At 47.7% G+C, this 21,633-nt stretch overlaps 1 protein-coding gene across 1 annotated transcript; it reads left to right on the top strand.

Annotated features, from left to right (window-relative positions):
* Positions 1-1,616: 1,616 nt before the first annotated feature.
* On the top strand, positions 1,617-9,615 carry LOC308575275 (protein S100-A14-like). The gene is made up of 4 exons (XM_081173942.1): positions 1,617-1,768; positions 2,088-2,253; positions 7,081-7,227; positions 8,715-9,615. Exons 2-4 carry the CDS (start codon positions 2,224-2,226, stop codon positions 8,844-8,846), a joined length of 309 nt encoding a protein of 102 aa, XP_081030068.1. The 5' UTR covers positions 1,617-1,768; positions 2,088-2,223; the 3' UTR covers positions 8,847-9,615.
* Positions 9,616-21,633: the final 12,018 nt, after the last annotated feature.

Raw genomic sequence — 21,633 nt, 5'->3', positions numbered from 1 at the left:
AAAAACTAACCAACTGGAATTGGATTTCAAATAAATGTGCAATGAATCAGGGGCTGCGCAAACCGCTATTCTGTTTTTTTAAAAAATATTTTTATTAAATTTCCAGATACAAATTTAGAAACATACATTTAAGAGAAAAATAGAAGAACAAGAAAGAAAAAGAAATAAGAAAAAACCCACCTTTCATAACATTCTTTATATAACTAACCGGACTTCCTCACATCTCCCTTACCCTGCATTCTTTATAATAAAGATATCAGCAAATTATTACCTTGTTTCGTATCTTATTTTGTACTTTTCAAATACTATACCTCTAAATTTGAGATACTTCCCATCAGTTACTTATATCTTGAATTAAACATAGTATTACCTTAGATTTTAACCTTTTCTTTCCTAAAACATAATTTCCTATTACCCAGATCTAATTGCTGGAGCTATAATTACCGAGTCGTGTAACTTTTTAACATTCATACAACTTGTATTGTTTTTGTAAATAGTCCTTAAATTTTTTCCAGTCCTCTTCCATTGTTTCTTCGCCCAAATTTTCGCAAACCACTATTCTGAACAATGCTTTTATAGGAAAAAGTAAAGGGTAAAGGACCCCTGGACGGTTAAAAGGTAAAGGTAAAGGTACCCCTGTCCGTGCGGGCCAGTCGTGTCCGACTCTGGGGTTGCGCGCCCATCTCACTTAAGAGGCCGGGGGCCAGCGCTGTCCAGAGACACTTCCGGGTCACGTGGCCAGCGTGACAAAGCCGCATCTGGCGAGCCAGTGCAGCACACAGAAATGCCGTTTACCTTCCTGCTAGTAAGCGGTCCCTATTTATCTACTTGCACCCGGGGGTGCTTTCGAACTGCTAGGTTGGCAGGCGCTGGGACCGAGCAACGGGAGCGCACCCCACCGCGGGGATTTGAACCGCCGACCTGACGATGTGGGTAAAACCTCAGTGCCACCCGCGTCCCCCACCACCACCCGCGTCCCCCCCGGACAGTTAAGTCCAGTCAAAGGCGCCTATGGGGTTGTGGCGCTCATCTCACTTTCAGGCCGAGGGAGCCGGTGTTTGGCCGCAGACAGTTTTCCGGGTCATGTGGCCAGCAGGACTAAACCACTTCTGGCACAACGGAACACCATGACAGAAACCAGAGTGCATGGAAACACTTTTTACCTTCCCGCCGGAGCAGTACCTATTTATCTACTTGCACTGGAGTGCTTTCGAACTGCTAGGTTGGCAGGAGCTGGGACAGAGCGATGGGAGCTCACTCCATCGTGGGGATTTGAACTGCCGACCTTCCAATCAGCAAGCCCAAGAGGCTCAGTGGTTTAGACCACAGCGCCACCCGCGCCCCTGCTTTTAGAGGGGGGCGCTGGAGATGAGTTCATGGAATCCATAAGGTGTGGCAGCAAAAACATTGGGAGCCACGGATGTACATTCTTAGATCCTTAATGTTTGGCGATCACTGGGATAGAGCACGAGATGAGGAAAGCGGTCGAGTTTGATAAACTGGAGGGGGCGGGGAAGGGACAGAAGAGTCACGTAAACCGGCCTCCTGTCATACCAATTGCTCACCTGCCGCACCGTGACTAAAAAATTAGGAAATGGGTGGCGCTGGAGTTCCACGCTGGCAGGATGCCAGGCGGTGCAGGGAGATGCCTTGCGCCACCACCGCCTCCTGGTATCTCCCGAAGGTGTCTCTTACACCCGCCTTCTTGAGATATAAAACCGTGGCAGGAGAGGCAGTTCTATCCAGCACAGCTGATCCCTTCGAGCAGGTAAGAAGGGCTTCTCTCCTTTGGGACTCCTCCGGGGCTCCCATCCCAAAACAGAAGGGGTGCAGGGGGGGGTTGCTGTTTGGGATAGTAGTGGCAATGGGCTTTTCCCTTCATCCGGACTCCCACCCCTTCCCCGTGAACTCCAATCCTTTTCTCGCTCAGCGGCGCGCCTCGTCGCTCCGGACATGTTCAGGCAGCGATCAACAATTTGCCTTCCCAAACACGCTCAGACTAGGGTGGGGGAGTGGGGAAATAAAAGAGGCAGGATCTGATGGAAAGCTAAAAGTCTCCGTTCTTCCCTTCTGTTGGCCGCACGTAGGAAAAACAGCCCTTTGTTGGATTTCTAAGAGCCTCTTTGCGGGAACTACCCAGCGGATCTCAAGGAACCGACTCGCCACAACTTGCTCCGGAAAAGGGGATTTTTGCCGAACCGAACGAACCGAACCGAATCAACAATGGGCTTTGGTTGCTGCAAGAAGAGAAAGGTCAATTGGAGTGGGGAAATGGGACTGTCTTTCGGTTTTCTGGGGAATGGAGAGGAGAAATTGTGGATCCATTCTGTGTTGGAAGGGGGGATGCGCGTAGGGTTTTTGGGGTGTGTGTGTGTGGAAAGGATGCCCTCTCGGATCATCTGTGGATCTTAAACTCAGCAAAGCTTCTGGGAGAAACAGAGAAACCCAGGTCATAGGGAGCCAGATTGGGTTGGCTAAAATACAGGAGTCAGTTTCCTCCATTAATGTTTCAGGGATCATAGGAAGCTGTCATACGCTGTGTCAGACCATTGCTCCATCTACTTCAATGTGGCCTGCACTGACTGGCAGCAGCTCTCCTGCATACAGAGTGTGTACTTTGTAACTTGGCTACATATCTTGCCCATAGCTGTCAAGTGTCCCTTATTTGGCGGGACAGTCCCTTATCCCAGCGCCATGTCCCGCTGCTGTCCCTTATTGATGAGGCTTCATTTGGCTGCTGGCTGGGCTTTCTGCCTTTGGCTCAGAGGGGCTCAGAAGTTGAACATACCTGTGCCCGGAAAATCCCTTATTTTGGCTGCTGATCCCTTATTTTCAAGGCTGCTGGTCCCTTATTTTCAAATCTGTAAGTTGACAGCTATGATCTTGCCCCATAGCTAATGTCCTCATGATTCTGGAGAAAGGGTTGATGTGGTTAGGAACACTCTGCCACTGAGACCCAGTCCTTCCCCAGGAGAGAGGGAGAGATCCTCTTGCGCAACCAACTCCCTCTAAGGAAATTTCGGGATCTCCTCGGCCAAACCAGTTTTTTCTAGTTGTGTGAGACACTGACTTTCTGGGGCCTAGAATAGACTTGTCTACCACCTTGGCAAAGTTCTCATCTCCTCTGGAATGGTCCTCCTTGTGGGACACGTTGAAATGTTTTAAGGAAAAATCTCCAAATGAGAGGGGGTTGGTACGTGGGGTGAGGTTTTTTGGGGGGTGGGGGAGAATATCTTGGCAATATTTTTATTAGAAGCGGAGATGGTTGCCAAGTCTAGTGCTGAGTCAGATGCTGTTCGCTGGAAATGGGGAGGGAGGGTGGAAAATTTCATAGAAACATAGAGTTGGAAGGGACCCCGGGGGTCATCTAGTCCAACCCCCTGAAATGCAGGAGTCTTTTGCCCAACGTGGGGCTTGTACCCACGACCCTGACATAAAGAGTCTCGTGCTCTGCCAACTGAGCATGGGCCATGGTTTGTGAAAGGGGAAATCAGGTGGCAAAATTTGCAGACAGGGAATGCGTAAGCCAGCTTTCTCCCAAGCTGGCGCCCTCCGGGTGTTGCTGGACTACAACTCCCATCGCTATCTCTGACCGTTGGGCCATCCTGGCTGGGACTGATGGAGGTTGTAGTCCAACAAACAACTGGAGGTCAACAGTCTCCCCCATCCTGTGCTATACCTCTGCAAGTGCATTTAATATGTGGTCCCTGATTGGTTGGGACATATGTATACAGCAGGAGTGGGGAAACCTGTGGCTCTCCAAATATTACTGGGCTGCAGTTCCGATCACCCCTGATTGTTGGCCACGTTGGCTGGGTGTGATGAGAGTTGGGACCCAATAACATCTGGAGAATCACAGGTTCCCTGTCCTTGAACTGAATCGTCATTTGCCTTCCTTCTAATGCAGGGAAGGGGAATCCCTCCAGATGTTGTTGGACTGCAACTCCCATTATCCCTGATCATTGACCAGTGCTGGCTGGGGCTGATGGGAGTTGTAGTCCAACAACATAGGAGCTCCTCATCCCTGCTCTACACCTCTGTAAGTGCATTTGATATGTGATCCCTGATTGGCTGGGACATTTGTCTAGGAAAGGGGCAGGCGGGCAGGCTTGTGGCCCTCCAAATGTTTGTGGACTACAACTCCCATCAGCCCTGACCGTCGTCCCATTTGGCTGGGGCTGATGGGAATTGCAGTCTACAAACATCTGGAGGTCACCAAACTGGGGAAGGTTGGTGTAAACTCCGTATGTGCGTGTGCATGAAGGTGAAACTGCAGCAGAAGATGCAGATTAGAAAAACAAGCAAGGAGGTACAGATCACCTCCTGTTCCAGCAGCCCTGAATACAAATAGCACATGGGGTCCAGAACGACATGTCAGCAGGCTCCACAAGTGACTTCTGTCATGGAGACCAGATCCCTCAGCTGATTTTGAATATATATTCTGGATCAACTGGCTTTGCGGTCGGAGAAAGACGTTCATCCAGGGAAACGCCCGAAAGCTCTGGCTTCTCTCGGCGTTCAAACAGGTTTTCCCTGCTGATTTTAAAAATATATTTATTTTAAAAAAAACATTCAGTAAGCTCTCGACGGAATGCAGCACGGTGTAGAAGGAAGATTTCATATGGATTTTCAGGATTCAAAATGGGATCTCATTTCATTTCATTAAAAAAGATGCTGGCACAGCACAGTCCTATACAGGTCTACTCGGAAGTCGCTTCCAGTGACTTCGGTGGGACTCAGTCCCCAAGTAAGGGTGGCAGTCGCAGGAAGCAAGAACCCTTTGTTATTTATGGGCTGTTGCCCTCGGCACACTTACTCAAGAGTAAGACCTATTGGACTGGGAATTCTCATTGCCTGAAACCACTGTTGGTCAGCGCGCCAATATCAGAGAAGATCAGTGTTTCCCAAACTTGGGTCTCCAACTTGGACTACAATCCCCATCATCCCTGACCACTGGTCCTGCTAGCTAGGGACGGTGGGAGTTGTAGTCCAAAAACAGTTTGGAGAAGACTGATCTAGATGGACCGTGAGGTCTGACTCAGTACAGAACAGCTCCCTCAATTCCTGTCTTAATCAGGGCCTTCTTCCAAACTTTGAGGACTAGGGCCTTTATTTATAGGGCAAGAGCTGCGGCTGAAATCGCAGCACATGCACTTTCCATGCCAAAGGTCTGGGGTTCAGTCCCTGGCACCCCCAGTTAAAAGTATATGTGAAAGCAGGGGAGGGCAATAGCTCAAGGGCAAAGAGTCTGCTTTGAATGCCGAAGGTCGCAGGTTCGATTCCCGGAAACTCCAGGTAGGGCTGGGAGAGCCCCCTGCCTGGAATCCTAGAGAGCAGCAGCTGCCAGTCCGCGTAAACAACACTGAGGTACATGGGCCAGGGGTCTGGCTCAGTACAAGGCAACTTCCTGTGTAATAATTAGGAAAGGCAAGGGGTGGGAATGTTAAGGTGAGAGGCCACAAACTCTCTCTCAGGCTGGGTCTTGGTGGGCCGGGTGGTATGGTGCTCTTATGGCTGAAAACTGAGGGTCAGGATATGTCCCTAGACACCATGGTGCAAAAAGAGGCCCTAGGTCTTTCCTACTCCACTGTTAATCCATGTTTGCAGCGCACATGACCAGATGGATCAGTTGGCTTTGGAGATTTGTTGTGCATCAAATAATCGTGGCTGTCAGGATGGGCAAATCGTTTCTGTTTCTCTCTGTTCCTCATTTTTCCAGTCTGAAATTCAGCTCTCCGCATTTCCAGATCAGCTTGCAGGGTTTCCCCTTTTTTGAAAGTCCTCACAAAAATTCGTCAGCACCTCAGTGCGAATTTCTCTTACCATACAATTGTTTTTGAATGCAATTTCGCTGCGATCGACACATTTCTGCAAAGTCTCCAATATGAGACTTTTCTGCACATGTGATTTTTACCAATGCCTGTGTTTTTGTACACCTTTACTTGGCCAGAGAAATGCACTGCAAAATTCAGAATAGTGCGAAATTAGGAGGATGGCTGTCTTTCATGCTTGTATTTTGTTTCGTAATGCGTCAGTTTGATCAATTTGCCTTTAAATGTGGACAGAATCAGATTTCTCATCCATCCTTTGAGGCTATAGAACGCCCACCTGATGCGCATCTGGCACCCACAATATCATATCAGAGTGCTGATACCCCTCCAAATGTCATTGGACTGCAATTCCCATCATCCATTGCCATTAGCCTTGCTGGCTGGGGCTTATGGGAGTTGGAGTGCAACTTTGGAGGAAGTACCCTTTGGGAATCTCAGTCCTCAACACTGACTCTCCATGCCCTTTTGACTTATTCTGCTTTAAACAGTCATGTCCCTCCTCCCAATGAATTCTGGGAACTGTAGTTTGTGAAATAGGATGACAGTTGTTAGGAGAACTACAATTCCCAGAGTTCCTTGGGGAGAGGGATTGGTTGTTAAGCCACTCCTGGAATTGTTGCTCTGAGGGGGGAATAGGGGGTTGTCCTAAAAACTCTCAGCAGCACCCTTAACAAGCTAGATCTCCCAGGATTCCTTTGGGGGGGAGCCATGACTGTTTAAAGTGGGATCATGGTGCTTTAAATGTATGGTGCAGCTGTGGTAAAACAACAACAACAACCAGGTCTTAAAATGATTTGGAATATGTCCAGCGGTTGAAGAAAGACTCTGGATATCTCCTGAAGTTTCAGAAGATTTGGGATGGATTTGACTTCAGTTTTCATTCATTCTAATGCAGACAGAATGTGAGTCAGGAAATGAATGAGTTTCAACACAGGATATGATCCGTTCTGGACTGATATGTTTGTGGACAAGGGACATATCTTATCTGGTCTAGCACAGAAGTGGATGGGTGTTGTGGTTTCCTCTGTAATGGAGCTGAGCTGTTTGGTGCAAATGGAATGGATAATTATCTCCAGATTGCTCACCAGAGATGGTATGCAATCTTGGGAGTCTTAATGGAGTTTCGGGGAGGGTGTAACTGCGTAGGAGGGAGTCGGGCCGGTCTGACTGCCTTCTTTTGAGATCACAGACTTGTGCTGATGCTTTGCGTCTCGCAATAACTCCACCCCTTGTCTTTCTCCTTCCCCAGAACTCTCAAGAGCTCACTGACGTGGAGAGGGCCATCGAAATCGTCATCAACAACTTCCACTGCTACGCCGTCAAGGGCCGTAAAGAGTGCATCACCCCCAACGAGCTGAGGGACCTGGTGGGACAGAGGTTGCCACATTTAGCAGAGGTGAAGAGAATCTAGACCTAGAATCTAAGACAGGCGTCTGCCGGGGGGGTGGCACAGTTTTTTGGGGGGGGTGTTTCTGCGTTATGTCGGGGAACAATTCCAAACCAAAGAGTTGCAATTCCTCTCTTCAGCCTAGATCAGCTTCCCTCAACCTGGGGCCTGACACGTGTCGTAGTGACTACAACTTCCACCAGCCCCTTCAGCTACAATGGCCAATGGCCAGGGATGATGGGAGTTGTAGTCCAACAATGTTCTTGGATGCCAGCTTCCATTAGACCTGGACAGCATGGCCAATTGTCAGGGGTGATGAGCGTTCAACAGTGCTTGCAGGGCCTCAGTTTGGGGTGGGGGGAGCAGAGGCCTAGATCCTTGTTGTGAGACACTCAGCTGTGGAAGTAATGGTAGGTCAATGTGTCCACATTCCTCCAACGTTGCTTTGACTGCAGCCTTGTTTCTCTTGTTCCATACAAGTTGGGAAGGAGGAATCTGTGCTCTTCCATGTTATTAGACTTCAGTTCCCACAGTATCTGGCTGTTGGCCTTGCTGGCTGGGGCTGATGGGAGTTAGAAGCTAATAATAATAATAATAATAATAATAATAATAATAATAATAATAATAATACCCATCTGGCTGGGTTGCCCCATTCCAACAATGTATGGAAGACTTGCTGCAGATTCCCCATCCCTGACACAAACGAATGGAACAGAAACATTCATTGAATGGAGCAGGGAAAGGGAGAGGTGCAGTTTTTCCAAGGAGTAGCGGAAAGGAGAAAGGAACCCCCCCCCAAAATAAAGGGGTACCGTATTTTTCGCTCTATAAGACGCACCAGACCACAAGACGCACCTAGTTTTTGGAGGAGGAAAACGGGGGGGGGGGAATATTCTGAATCTTAGAAGCCAGAACAGCAAGAGAGATCACTGTGCAGTGAAAGCAGCGATCCCTCTTGCTCTTCTGGCTTCTGGGATAGCTGCGCAGCCTGCATTCGCTCCACAAGACGCACACACATTTCCCCTTACTTTTTAGGAGGGAAAAAGTGAGTCTTATAGAGCAAAAGATACGGTATTTATCACTTGGCTAAAAATGAAAAAAGCAATGGAAGTGGTAGATTTCTATTGCAGGGCTAGGAAACCTCAGGATCAGCCCTCCAGGCATCTCTAAGCCTTGCCCCTTCTCTCCAGGCCATGCCCTCTTCTTGCCCCTGCTTGGCATCCTCCCTGAGTGTTTTTGCCTGGCTGGAATATGTCCTTGAATTCTGACTATGCCTCTTAGCTTGCCAGGATACGGGGGGGGGGGGTGTGAGTACGGGCACAGAAACTGCCCTCCTGCGTGGAGGTGAAATGATTGACCTTTGCTGCCCCACCCACTTTCCTCTCTGGGCTCCCCTAGTCCAACCCCCCAAGTCTGGAAAAAGAATCCGCAAACTGTGAATCCAATTTCCGGTTTCCCTGCTGGGTTTTGACAGCTTCTTTTTCTTCTCCAAACAGAGCGTTGGCACGTTGGACGATAAGATTGAATGCCATGGCGATGGCGACGAGGCCAAACTGCAATTCGGCGAGTACTGGAGCGTCATGGGAGACGCAGCAAAGGGGTGCCGAGTCACAAAGAGTAAGAAGTAACGCACACCTGGGAGGATCAGAACCACAAGGCCTCGGACCGTTTACACAGGAAGAACGAGAGACTGTCCGCCACGATGTCAATGTGTTGTCAATTCAGTGTTAATATTTTGGGGTGGTCTCCATCCCCTCCCCTTGCTCGGTTCTGGGATATCAAAGTCTAGAGCTTGATCGCCTTTAAGTCAGGAAACTTTCAGTTCCCAGCCCAGGTTCCCACCCTAACCACTCTAGTCCACTCTAGAATGGCATTGTTGTAAGCTTTCCAGGTACACCGACGTTCTCGGTTCCTGACTGCTCAACTTGAGAAGCTTCAAACGGAGGAGCTCTGGACCCTTAAGAGGTCATTTTAGCTCACCGTCTGGATGCTTTCTCAAAGTTCCTATTTTCTGGTTTTGATAATTCAGGCCGACCCCCCCCCCTACTCCCCCATACTGTGGGAGAAGAAGGGAAAGGAGAATGTTAGCCGCTTTGAGACTCCTTCGGGTAGTGATAAAGCGGGATATCAAATCCAAACTCTTCTTCTTCTGCATGTCTGTTTGTTTGAGATCTTCCAGATTTGATCCAGAACTCTTTAGAGATTTACTTTTAAAATAAATTAGTAGCCCTTGCCTCTAGATTTGTTATGTTTCAGTTCTCTCACCACTGGATCTAGAATGCCCAGAGCACCATGTTTCCCTCCTCTCTCTAGATCCGGAATCCAGAATACTATTTGTTCCAGACCTTGGAAATGTTATTATTATTTTTAAAAATAAACCTATACATTCAATCCAAAGTTTTGATCTCGGTGGTGGAATTCGTGGTGGAATTCGTTCCCCGCTTGGCCAGTTCATCTTGGTTAGCCCGCTTCCATAGCATTGATGATGCTTCTTCCATTAGCTGTGTTTTCAAGCTCCTGATCTCCTCCTTGGGTTGTTATTATTCTGATACGTTTAGTCTTCTAAATTCACAAAGAGGCTATGGAGTTTGAATTAAATGGATTGGATCTGGTTGTGCCAAATCAGGTGGGCAGAAGAAGGTGAGAAGCTATGGAGACTGGACCTAGGCAAGCAGTAGACATGAATTTACAACCACTGGAGAAATGCAAATCTTGGCCCAACCAACTACAACTGTGGCAACATGGGTTGTGATTGAACCAGCTTGGAGAGACCGGATTTATATAGGCTCCGCCCATAACCCACCAGTTCCTGCACTGGCTCCACCCCTTGATCTGCCAGAGTTCCAACGTGGCCCCGCCCCCTAGCCTCCAACATCAGGTCTAGCTGTGTTGAATGCAGTCCTTCAACTCAATGCATTTGAAAGATTTGAGTGGTCTTCCCTTCAGCTCCTGATAAGCCACCAGGGGGTGAATTCTTGGAAGACCCAGTTCCCTCTACCCAATACTTACTGTGGCCCTTCAACTCATCTCTGCACAATTTACTGGGGGCCTAAGGGAGAGGGTGCAAAGCTCAGGGGTAATGGCTTTCAATTTCCTCCCCTGGAAAGGGAAGCAGAGGCTAGCGGTTAGAGCAAGAGGCTAGGAGTTGGGGCCGTGTGTGATTCTTGGGTTGGAGAGAGAAGAGGTTGGGTAGCAAAGGGCATTCTGGGGTCAGGGTTGATGTCTCCACTGGACAAGTCAAACAGGTCTGAGACCTAAACACTCGCCAAATGGGAACTGCCATGAAATACTTTGAAGAAACCCTTCCCTGCAGCCAAATCTGGTATGCCGTGGTCATCATGAAGCCATCCACAGAGTGTCCAAGTTAGGTCTGGATCCATCCCATTCCTTTCTATCTCAACTGGCAAGAATTATCCTCGGTTTCCAAAGGCTGGGCTGGGCGGATGGCCAAACGTTTTGACCTCTTGTGTTGCTTGCCATATTATTATTATTTTTTGTATAAATCCATGAAATAAAGAAATAAGGAAAGAAAGATGGCAAGAGGCTCGTTGTCTTTTCTTCATCGCATCTCGTTTAAGGGACAGGGTCTTTAAGGACGGATCCATGTTGTTGCTAGCCTGGCAGGATCCTGTCTTGCTGAAACGATTCTAGATCTCTACTCTAAGGGTAAAGGTAAAGGTAAAGGGACCCCTGACCATTAGGTCCAGTCGTGACCGACTCTGGGGTTGCGGCACTCATCTCGCTTTATTGGCCGAGGGAGCCGGCGTACAGCTTCCGGGTCATGTGGCCAGCATGACTAAGCCGCTTCTGGCGAACTAGAACAGCACATGGAAACGCCGTTTACCTTCCCACTGGAGTGGTACCTATTTATCTACTTGCACTTTGACGTGCTTTCGAACTGCTAGGTTGGCAGGAGCAGGGACAGAGCAACAGGAGCTCACACCGTCGCGGGAATTCGAACTGCCGACCTTCTGATTGGCAAGTCCTAGGTTCTGTGGCCACCCATGGCGCCACCCATGTCCCTACTGGACCTTTTATTTCCAGTCCGAGAATCGCATTCCCTTCTGAGCAGTCTTTTGGGGGCGGCATGCTAGAGGTGGGTGAGGCCACTGACAAAGCTGGCAGAGCAACAGATATAGAGTTTACTGTTCTACAGTAACAGATAGGTAGCCGTGTTGGTCTGCCATAGTCAAAATAAAAAAATTCCTTCCTGTAGCACCTTAAAGACCAACTAAGTTAGTTCTTGGTATAAGCTTTTGTGTGCATGCACACTTCTTCAGATAGGGTTGCCCTTTCTGTGTATCTGAAGAAGTGTGCATGCACACGAAAGCTTATAGCAAGAACTAACTTAGTTGGTCTTTAAGGTGCTACAGGAAGGAATTTTTTTATTTTGTTCTACAGTAAGCTAGTTTTTCCAACACACTCACCCTTCCTTCTGTATCCCAGGAAGCAAGAGGCATGATCAGAGGTCAGGGAGACATTTCAGCCAGCCAGAAACACCCAAGGAGGATGCAAAGCAGGGCCGGCTAGCGTTGCTACCTAGGGAGAGTTCTGAGGGCCATCTACAAAGCCTTGGAGGGCCACATTTTGTCCTACAGACTGAGGATTGCCACTTCGCTCTATTCGTCTAAGCAGTGATGTTTTGCTGCCACGAGGAAGTCACTCTCCCTCACGCTCAGCCAGCCTGTTAATGACCTCCCTCACAGGGTTGCTGTGAGAGTGGATAATTACCAAACATAGAATCGTCGAGTCGGAAGGGACCCCGAGGGTCATCTAGTCCAACCCCCTGCGATTCAGGAATCTCAACTAAATCCAACCTCTGCTTAAAAAACTCCAGTATTCCAGGTCTCATATTCCAGATGGGAGCTGAGTCTTGGAAACAGAGATTTCCTCTCTCTCCTCCCCCCACAAAGCTTTTCCTGATGCCAACAAAGATGTCCTGTTCCATTTTGTTATTTTACTGCTATGCATTGCTTGTAAGCTGCTTTGAGATTTGAGCGGCTCAGGAATACATTAAGTCAAATACAATGAATCAAATAAAGACAGCAAGCACCATTAAAGACAAAGGCTACACACACACACACACACACACACACACACACACACACACACACAAAAACATACAGTGTGTGTGTGTGTGTGTGTGTGTGTGTGTGTGTGTGTGTGTATATATATATATATATATATATATATATATATATATGTATGTGCTTTCGTAGATTTTCACGGGTACAGGAATGTAGGTTTTGGTGTCTTCGGGTGTCTTCCCGTGTAAGAGTTGGGGTGTCTAGGCGACGTTTCGACGAGGTTTCGAAGATGACGAGTGAGACCTCGTCGAAACGTCGCCTAGACACCCCAACTCTTACACGGGAAGACACCCGAAGACACCAAAACCTACATATATATGTATATGTATACACACACACACACACAATATGATAATCTTTATTGTCATTGTCCCATACAGAACAATGAAATTGAAAAAATCTACATAAGACATTCAAAAACCAACAAGCCTGCTATCCCAACCTGGTTAGCCCCCTAAAAACTCTGATACCCCATTTTTAAATACGATATACTCCCATAAAAACTCCTTACACTGCATTTAAAACCAAAATCGCATTTGGATAGAAACTGTTTCTCAGGCCACTAGTCCTAGTCTTTATAACCCTTTACCTTCTTCCAGAAGAACCACACACACACACACACACACACAATATCCTGGTTTCCCCCTCTTGTCACAGCCCCTCAGAAATGGGGAACAACATCCAACCACCTTGAAAATTAGAGTAGCCAAGATCGTTAAAATCATACAAACGGTAACACAACAGTAACTACAAACACAGGAATATATCCAAGCAACTCAGAGTTTAAAAACATAAACATAAACACGCCATATAATGATGCAATCGTTTTTCATGTTTTTACGGTACAGTGGTACCTCAGGTTAAGAACTTAATTTGTTCTGGAGGTCCATTCTTAACCTGCAACTGTTCTTAACCTGAGGTACCACTTCAGCTAATGGGGCCTCCTGCTGCCGCCGCGCGATTTCTGTTCTCATCCTGAAGCAAAGTTCTTAACCCGAGGTACTATTTCTGGGTTAGCGGAGTCTGTAACCTGAAGCGTCTGTAACCCGAGGTACCACTGTATTGTAAAATTACTTCTAATATAGGGTTGCCCTTTCTGTCTGGATGTTCACATTTTGAAATATGGTGACCCTATTCCCAAATGATTTCTACGAAATTAAGTCGGTTATAGGGAGTGAATAGCTCCCTTGATACAACAGGTCCCTTGGCTTCTGGTCAGTTTCCTGGCACGATTCAAAGTGCTGGTTATGACTTCTAAGCCCTATACAGCTTTGGCCCATCTGAAAGACCTTAAGAGGAGGCCCCTCTCTTAGTCCCACTGCCCTCACAGCCCTGCTTAGTGGGGATGCAGGACAGGGCCTTCTCGGTGGCTGCCCCCAAGCTGTGGAACTCCCTTCCTTGAGAAGCTAGACTGGCTCCCTCCTTGCTTGCTTTCCACTGGCAGGTGAAGACTGTCTTATTCTAGCAGAGCTTTGGGGACTAACTGTTTTTAAAGGAAAGAGCTTTTAACGGCACTGTGCTATTTATACTGCCTGCGTTTAATAAGATTTGTTTTTTTTATATTGCTGTAATTTTATGAGAGTTTAATTGCTCTTTCATGATGATGTTTTATATGCTTTTAGCCTTTTCTACTTTGCCTGTGTTGTTTTTAATTTGTGTAAACTGCCTTGAGTCCTGGTTCTGAGAGAAAGGCAGGGTAATTATTATAATAATAATAGTGATGATAACAACAACAACAACAACAACAACAACAACAACAACAACAATAACTGATGAAAGTAGGGGAACAATTCTGGCACAGCTCTGCCTTTCAGGCCACATCCTTCCCATCAATTTAAAACACTTTTATACCACTTCAAGAGTCATGGTGGAATCTTGGGAACTGTAGTTTGTTGAAGGTGCTGGGAATGGTCGTCCTGCAAGCTCAGCAGCCTTAAGAAACTACAGTTCCCAAGATTCTCCATGACTCTTAATGTGCTATAAGAGTACTTTTAATGTATGGTGCATGTGTATGGTGCCTTGGCCCAGTATGCCTGAAGGAGAGTCTCCACCCCCATCGTTCTGCCCGGACGCTGAGGTCCAGCACCGAGGGTCTTCTGGCAGTTCCCTCACTGCCAGAAGCCAAGTTACAGGGAACCAGGCAGAGGGCCTTCTTGGCAGTGGCGCCTGCCCTGTGGAATGCCCTCCCACCAGATGTCAAAGAAATAAACAACTATCGGACTTTTAGAAGACATTTGAAGGCAGCCCTGTTTGGAGAAGCTTTTAATATTTGATGAATCATTGTATTTTAATATTCTGCTGGAAGCTGCCCAGAGTGGCTGGGGAAACCCAGCCAGATGGGCAGGGCATAAATAATAAATTATTCTTATTCTTATTCTGTCTGAAAACACTTAAGAAGAGCCTGTTGGGCCAACCAGCTGTCTCAACAGGAAACTCTCAAGCTGAGCTGCCAAGGAGTGTGGTGGAGTCTCCTTCTTTGGAGGTCTTTAAGCAGAGGCTTGACAACCATATGTCAGGAGTGCTCTGATGGTGTTTCCTGCTTGGCAGGGGGTTGGACTCGATGGCCTTTGTGGTCTCTTCCAACTCTATGATTCTATGATTCTATGAGCACCAGAGCAACTTTTTCCTCCTGAGGTTTCCAGCAAGTGGTATAAATGTCCCAACCTATCAGGGATCACATACATTAAAAGTACTCTTCAAAAGCAGAGACATCACCTTGCCAACAAAAGTCCGTATAGTTAAAGCCATGGTTTTCCCAGTAGTGATGTATGGAAGTGAGAGCTGGACCACAAAGAAGGCTGATCGCCGAAGAATTGATGCTTTTGAATTCTGGTGCTGGAGGAGACTCTTGAGAGTCCCGTGGACTGCAAGAAGATCAAACCTCTCCATTCTGAAGGAAATCAGCCCTGAGTGCTCACTGGAAGGACAGATTGTGAAGTTGAGGCTCCAATACTTTGGCCACCTCATGAGAAGAGAAGACTCCCTGGAAAAGACCCTGATGTTGGGAAAGATGGAGGGGACAAGGAGAAGGGGACGACAGAGGACGAGATGGTGGGACAGTGTTCTCGAAGCTACAAACATGAGTCTGACCAAACTGCGGGAGGCAGTGGAAGACAGGAGTGCCTGGCGTGCTCTGGTCCAGAGGGTCACGAAGAGGCAGACACGACTAAACAACAACAACAAAGCCTGTGCAGTTTGAGAGCAGTTTGAGAACATAAGAAGAGCCCAATGGATCAGGCCAATGACCCATCTGGTCCAACTTCCTGTTCTCACCGTGGCCACCTAGACGCCTGTGGGAAACTCACAGGCAGGACCCGAGTTCAAGATCCCCGTACAATTCACTGGGAGTTGGTTCACATATACGGCCAAGAGCCGAGGAACCAGGTGGCCTCAGCCGAGCTTCGGAGGCAGGGGTGAGTCGTCGCCTGCCGAGGTTCTTCTGCCCGAGGGGCGGTTTCATAATGGAGTTGCCAAGTTGCTCAGCCTCCATGGGAACTGGTAAATAGACATTGCGATGCAAAGGTGTGGGGTGTGACTAATTAGATGGGCAGGGAGTGTGTCACAGGATGAGAGGAGGTGAGGGGGCTGGGAGCCTGGTTGGGAGAAGAGGTTGTCAAGGGGCCCATCTGAGCAGGACAAGGTCTCTGGAAGGGGCTCGGAAGGAGAGGGCCATTGCATCCCTGAGGCAGACGGAGGCAGCCATCTTGGGCGGTGGAATTTAAGGGCAGCACCTCACCAGCAAGGACGCGGGTGGCACTGTGGGTTAAACCACAGAGCCTAGGACTTGCTGATCAGAAGGTCGGTGGTTCGAATCCCCGCAACGGGGTGAGCTCCTGTTGCTCTGTCCCTTCTCCTACCAACCTAGCAGTTCGAAAGCACCTCAAAGTGCAAGTAGGTAAATAGGTACCACTCCGGCGGGAAGGTAAACGGCGTTTCCGTGCGCTGCTCTGGTTCGCCAGAAGCGGCTTAGTCATGCTGGCCACATGACCTGGAAGCTGTACGCCGGCTCCCTCGGCCAATAAAGCGAGATGAGCGCCACAACCCCAGAATCGGCTATGACTGGGCCTAATGGTCAGGGGTCCCTTTACCCTTTACCTCACCAGCAACCAGAGAAGCAAGGAGAAGTGTCCGTTTCCAGGTTCTGGCGAGATCCAGTGAGAGCCCCACCAGAGATCTCGCAAGGCTCTTTCTGAAAGCCACTTCTGCTTCTGTTTTTCCTCACTTCTCCAGAGTAGCCAGGGGTCCCCTCCACCCCGTGATAAGTGAGAAGAGGCGGCTGAGGATTTCAGAGAGATCTCGTGTTGTTGTTGTTTAGTCGTTTAATTGTGTCCGACTCTTCGTGACCCCGTGGACCAGAGCACGCCAAGCACTCCTGTCTTCCACTGCCTCCCGCAGTTTGGTCAAATTCATGCTGGTAGCTTCGAGAACACTGTCCAACCATCTCATCCTCTGTCGTCCCCTTCTCCTTGTGCCCTCCATCTTTCCCAACATCAGGGTCTTTTCCAGGGAGTTTTCTCTTCTCATGAGGTGGCCAAACTCCATGGACAAGGACAACAGAGATCTCGTGTGAATCTTGCAAAAATCTCACAGGGGAAAAGCAGCCACTTCTTCCCGCTTCTCTGCTACCACCAGAAAAGCCAGAAGAAGCAGTGGCTTCTGGCGAGATCTTCTACCTGGAAGTCACAGGCACAGCCGCACAAGACTAGCAAGCGAGTCTTTGAGCCCACAGCCAGGAGCTAACCTCAGGCCAGTCACTCGCTCTCAGACTAGCCTACCCCAAAGGGTTGTTGTGGGGCTCAAACGGGGAGAAGGAGAACTATGTACGTCACCTTGAGCTTCTTGGAGAAATGTGAGATATAAACGTAAGAAACAAATAATAAAAATTGTCGTTCACTCAGCCCACTTGAAAAGATGGCCTTAAAATGTTGTTTTGGCCCAATTGGATGGCGTTTGATGAAGCCCAGGGTTTAAAACAGCTGCCTGTTTGTCGTTGTTGTTATTACTACTACTGCTATTACTTACCTACCTTTCTCCCTAAGGTCCCAGGGCAGGTTGCAACATTACAGCCCAATATTAAGAACAGCTTAAAACAACCTACAATCACAGAAACAAATGGGTTCTCAAAATATGCGCCAAGGGGTTGGACTAGGTGATCCTACGGGCCCCCCCTCCAATTCTGTGATCCTGTGATTCTATTATCAAGCCAGAGTCAAGGTCTAAAGGGAAAGAATGCTTTTGACCAGGGTCAGTAACCTTTTTCAGCCATGGACCGATCCACCGTCCCTCAGAGCATGTGGGGGGCTGGACCATATTTTGGGGAAAAAATTGAACGAATTCCTATGCCCCACAAATAACCCAGAGAGGCATTTTAAATAAAAGCACACATTCTACTCATGTAAAAACACGTTGATTCCTGGACCGTCCGAGGGCCAGATCAAGAAGGCGATTGGGCCGCATCCGGCCCATAGGCCTTAGGTTGCCTACCCCTGCTTTTGACTGTATTGAAGATCGGCACTTGGAAAATGGTACTTGACAGTCACACAATAATCGAGCCTCAGTGTTCAGGGGCAGTTTACCTCTGACTTCCACCTGCTGGAGGCAAAACAACAGGGAAGGGCTGGTGCCTCCATGTCTCGCCCGCAGGCTTCCCAGAGGCTGTGCTATTTCGGAATCGGGGATGGCAAAAGAGTGGGAGGGAATTGGTTTGTCACCAGCCTATGTGTCAGAACAGGGAAGCCCGGACTCAGGAGTAGACAACAATCCTTTTATGGTGCTTCATTCCTTGTATCAACACACACGCACACACAATGTGAAAACTCCTGGAGGGAAAAAAGAAAACATTCCAAGGCAATACTGATGCATATTGATGAGCTAGGATAACGAGGGTGTGCCGTGATACTTTGCTTAGATATTTTGTGTTAGCCACCTGAGTCGTTTGAGTTTTGGTTCATTGGCTTTGTCGCTTTTTCTTGTGCTTTGGCCTGGCTGGGGCCACTCAGGGCGGCTTCCAAAGTATATACAGTGGTCCCTCGGGTTAAGAACTTAATTCGTTCTGGAGGTCTGTTCTTAACCTGAAACTGTTCTTAACCTGAAGCACCACTTTAGCTAATGGGGCCTCCCGCTGCCACAGGGCGATTTCTGTTCTCATCCTGAAGCAAAGTTCTTAACCCGAGGTACTATTTCTGGGTTAGCGGAGTCTGTAACCTGAAGCGTCTGTAACCTGAAGCGTATGTAACCCAAGGCACCACTGTAATAGGGATTCCCTACACCTGGAATTTCCCGGACATCTGGGAGTCGGAAACAGTGTCCGGATGGATTTCGTTAAAAATAGCTCAGAAAAGTTTGACAACTTTGGGCAAAACTATGAAAAGCTCAACAACATTTGAAATATGGCAACCAAAATATATAAAAACATGATAAAATTTCAAACATTAAAAAATTCCTTAAACAGGGCTGCATTCCAAAGTCTTCTAAAAGTCAGATAGTTGTTTATTTCCTTGACATCTGATGGGAGGATGTTCCACAGGGCGGGTGCCACTACCGAGAAGGCCTTCTTCCTGGTTCCCTGTGCCTTCACTTCTCACAGTGAGGGAATTGCCAGAAGGCCCTTGGAGCTGGACCTCAGTGTCTGCACAAAGGCGCAGTTCAATTCATTGTATAAATTGCACAAATTTGGCGGTTGTTGCCCTGCCCTGGCCCCGCCCAAGTAGTCCCCAGGAAGTTGAGAAGCAGGGAATGCTCCCCTCAGGTTGAAAAAGGTTCCCCGTCCTTGTCTTAGCAACCCTTGTGTCATCCTTATGCAATGAAAAGCTGGATCGGTTGTCTGCTTCTAAGAAATGATGTAGACGCTCAGATATGTGACCAGAAACTAGGACGAAGGAACTCTGGAATTCCTCGCATGAAGGCAATGACTTGTTCTACGGCTGAGCCAACCGTTCCCTAATCCCTGCAACTAGTTTCTCCCTTTATCATCAAGGCATCCCGCTCCATCATTGTTGAGGAGGGGATGGAAACATTCCAGGAATGTTTACCGAAGATTCTCGCCATGTCACAGGAAAAGGACAGAGGATAAAATATTGCGGTGGTGAGGAATCTTTGCGTATCATTGCGCATTCCAAGGAGTTTGGGGCAACATCTTCCCTGCCATGCCTTCGCTCTTAAGGGAGCGTCTCCACCCCCATCATTCTGCCCGGACACTGAGGTCCAGCGCCGAGGGCCTTCTGGTGGTTCCCTCACTTGAGAAGCAAAGTTACTAGGAAACAGGCAGAGGGCCTTCTCGGTGGTGGCGCCCGCCCTGTGGAACGCCCTCCCACCAGATGTCAAAGAGAACAACAACTACCAGACTTTTAGAAAACATCTGAAGGCAGCCCTGTTTAGGGAAGCTTTTAATGTTTAATAGATTATTGTATTGCTGGCCACATGACCCAGAAGCTGTACGCCAGCTCCCTCGGCCAGTAAAGTGAGATGAGCGCCGCAACTCCAGTCTCATCCACGACTGGACCTAATGGTCAGGGGTCCCTTTACCTTTAGTCATGAGAAGAAAAGTGTCATTAATTTTGCTTTCACATAAAGAATATTAGCCTTTTCTGGTTACCAAGTCTAGTTCAAGATCGGCCAGTCCTGTGGCCAGGATTGTCTAAAACAGGCCTGTGCAACCGGTTGATCACGGGCTGTCCCTGGTCGATCCTGGTCGATCGCATGATCTTCAGCGATCGAGCGCACCACCCCCGAAAAAAGAAGAAAGCACAACCACTCTGTTCTCTCCCCCTAAAAAAAGCTTAACAACGGTGGCCAACCCAAAGGGTAGATCCAGTGGCGTAGCGTGGGGGGTGCAGGGGGGCCGGCCGCACCGGGCACAACATCTGGGGGTTAGGGTTAGGGGGTGCAAATCCACGGGTTAGGGGGCGCAAATCCACGGGTTAGGGGGCGCAAATTACTTGCCTTGCCCCGGGTGCTGACAACCCACGCTACGCCACTGGGTAGATCACTGCCTAGTTATTTATAGTAGGAGTAGATCTCTTGGACGTTGGACACCCCTGGTCTAAAACATGGTGACATGTGATAAAGGAATGCCAAATCATATAAAAAGTGTCTGGGTGGTTCTAGCCCTTGTCAAAATCTCAGGTTGCGAGTAATTTTATCCATTATAGTGAAATTTGTGGATTTATTTATTTTTAATTAAAAGTCTGCATGAAAATTCTACTGCATTTCAGTCATATTTCTCCCAATATATACATACTTGCATGCAGGTTGTGCCTAATATATGCATTTCGCAAAGCGATCACCCCTAAAATACTACTCTTTTGTATTTTAGGGTTAGGGTTCACTTCGCCCTCTCTCTCACGCAGGCACACACATCTGTATATACTGAACACTTTTCACAGAAATTCCAGTATGTTTAATATTTTGCTGCTCCTTTCAGATCATCCCTTCCTTTTGTGTCGCTGAATGTAAATCTCACCAGGGAGTGGTTTTAGTAAACTTTCCATTTTGTTACTTGTGCCTGGAGTCTTTTAGTATGACGCAATTATTAGTAATTATCACTGTGATGATTCTCTGTTTTGATTAGTAATATTTTATATAGTTGAACAACGCGTCTTTTCGAATATTGGCCGCTGACCATAATAAAGAGATACATAGAAAGAAAGCCAAGAATGTTACTTGCCCAAATATGGAAAGAAGTAGAAGTCCCAGCAAATGAAGAATGGATACAAAAACTTATGGAATATGCAGAAATGGCAAAACTTACCAGAAGAATAAGAAATCAAGATAACAATCTTTCCACAAAAGAATGGAAATGGTTTATTGAATATTTACAGATAAGTTGTAAACAGATAAGAACATTGGCAGGATTATTGTAATCACCTGCAGTTTTATAAGAGTATATATTGAATAAATGAGCAAATTAAGTTAATTTGGATATGCAGAAGATTTTTTTTTTAAATAAAGGGACCACAGAAAGAGGGGGAAGGAAGCCAAGTTTTGAAATGTTAAAATGATTGTAAAATTAGTGAAATGTATAAAACCGAAAAGCACAAAAAAAGATACATAGAAAGGTACATTTCAGAATAAGTAAAGGTAAAGGGACCCCTGACCATTAGGTCCAGTCGTGGCCGACTCTGGGGTTGCGGCGCTCATCTCACTTTATTGGCCGAGGGAGCCGGCGTACAGCTTCCGGGTCATGTGGCCAGCATGATGACTAAGCCGTTTCTGGCAAACCAGAGCAGCGCACGGAAACGCCGTTTACCTTCCCGCTGGAGTGGTACCTATTTATCTACTTGCACTTTGACGTGCTTTTGAACTGCTAGGTTGGCAGGAGCAGGGACCG

This window comes from Podarcis bocagei, assembly GCF_964188305.1.
Source record: "Podarcis bocagei genome assembly, chromosome: 16".
In the NCBI taxonomy this organism is placed as follows: Eukaryota; Metazoa; Chordata; class Lepidosauria; order Squamata; family Lacertidae; genus Podarcis; species Podarcis bocagei.
Note: the sequence above shows the minus strand (reverse complement) of the source record. Positions and strands in the feature narration are given on the sequence as shown.

Excerpts from the sequence above, each read along its gene's own strand:
- LOC308575275 (XM_081173942.1), top strand. The coding sequence starts at position 2,224 with ATGGGCTTTGGTTGCTGCAAGAAGAGAAAG. Across the intron at positions 2,254-7,080 it reads GTTGCTGCAAGAAGAGAAAG|AACTCTCAAGAGCTCACTGA; the intron begins GTCAATTGGAGT and ends CTCCTTCCCCAG. Across the intron at positions 7,228-8,714 it reads GGTTGCCACATTTAGCAGAG|AGCGTTGGCACGTTGGACGA; the intron begins GTGAAGAGAATC and ends TTCTCCAAACAG.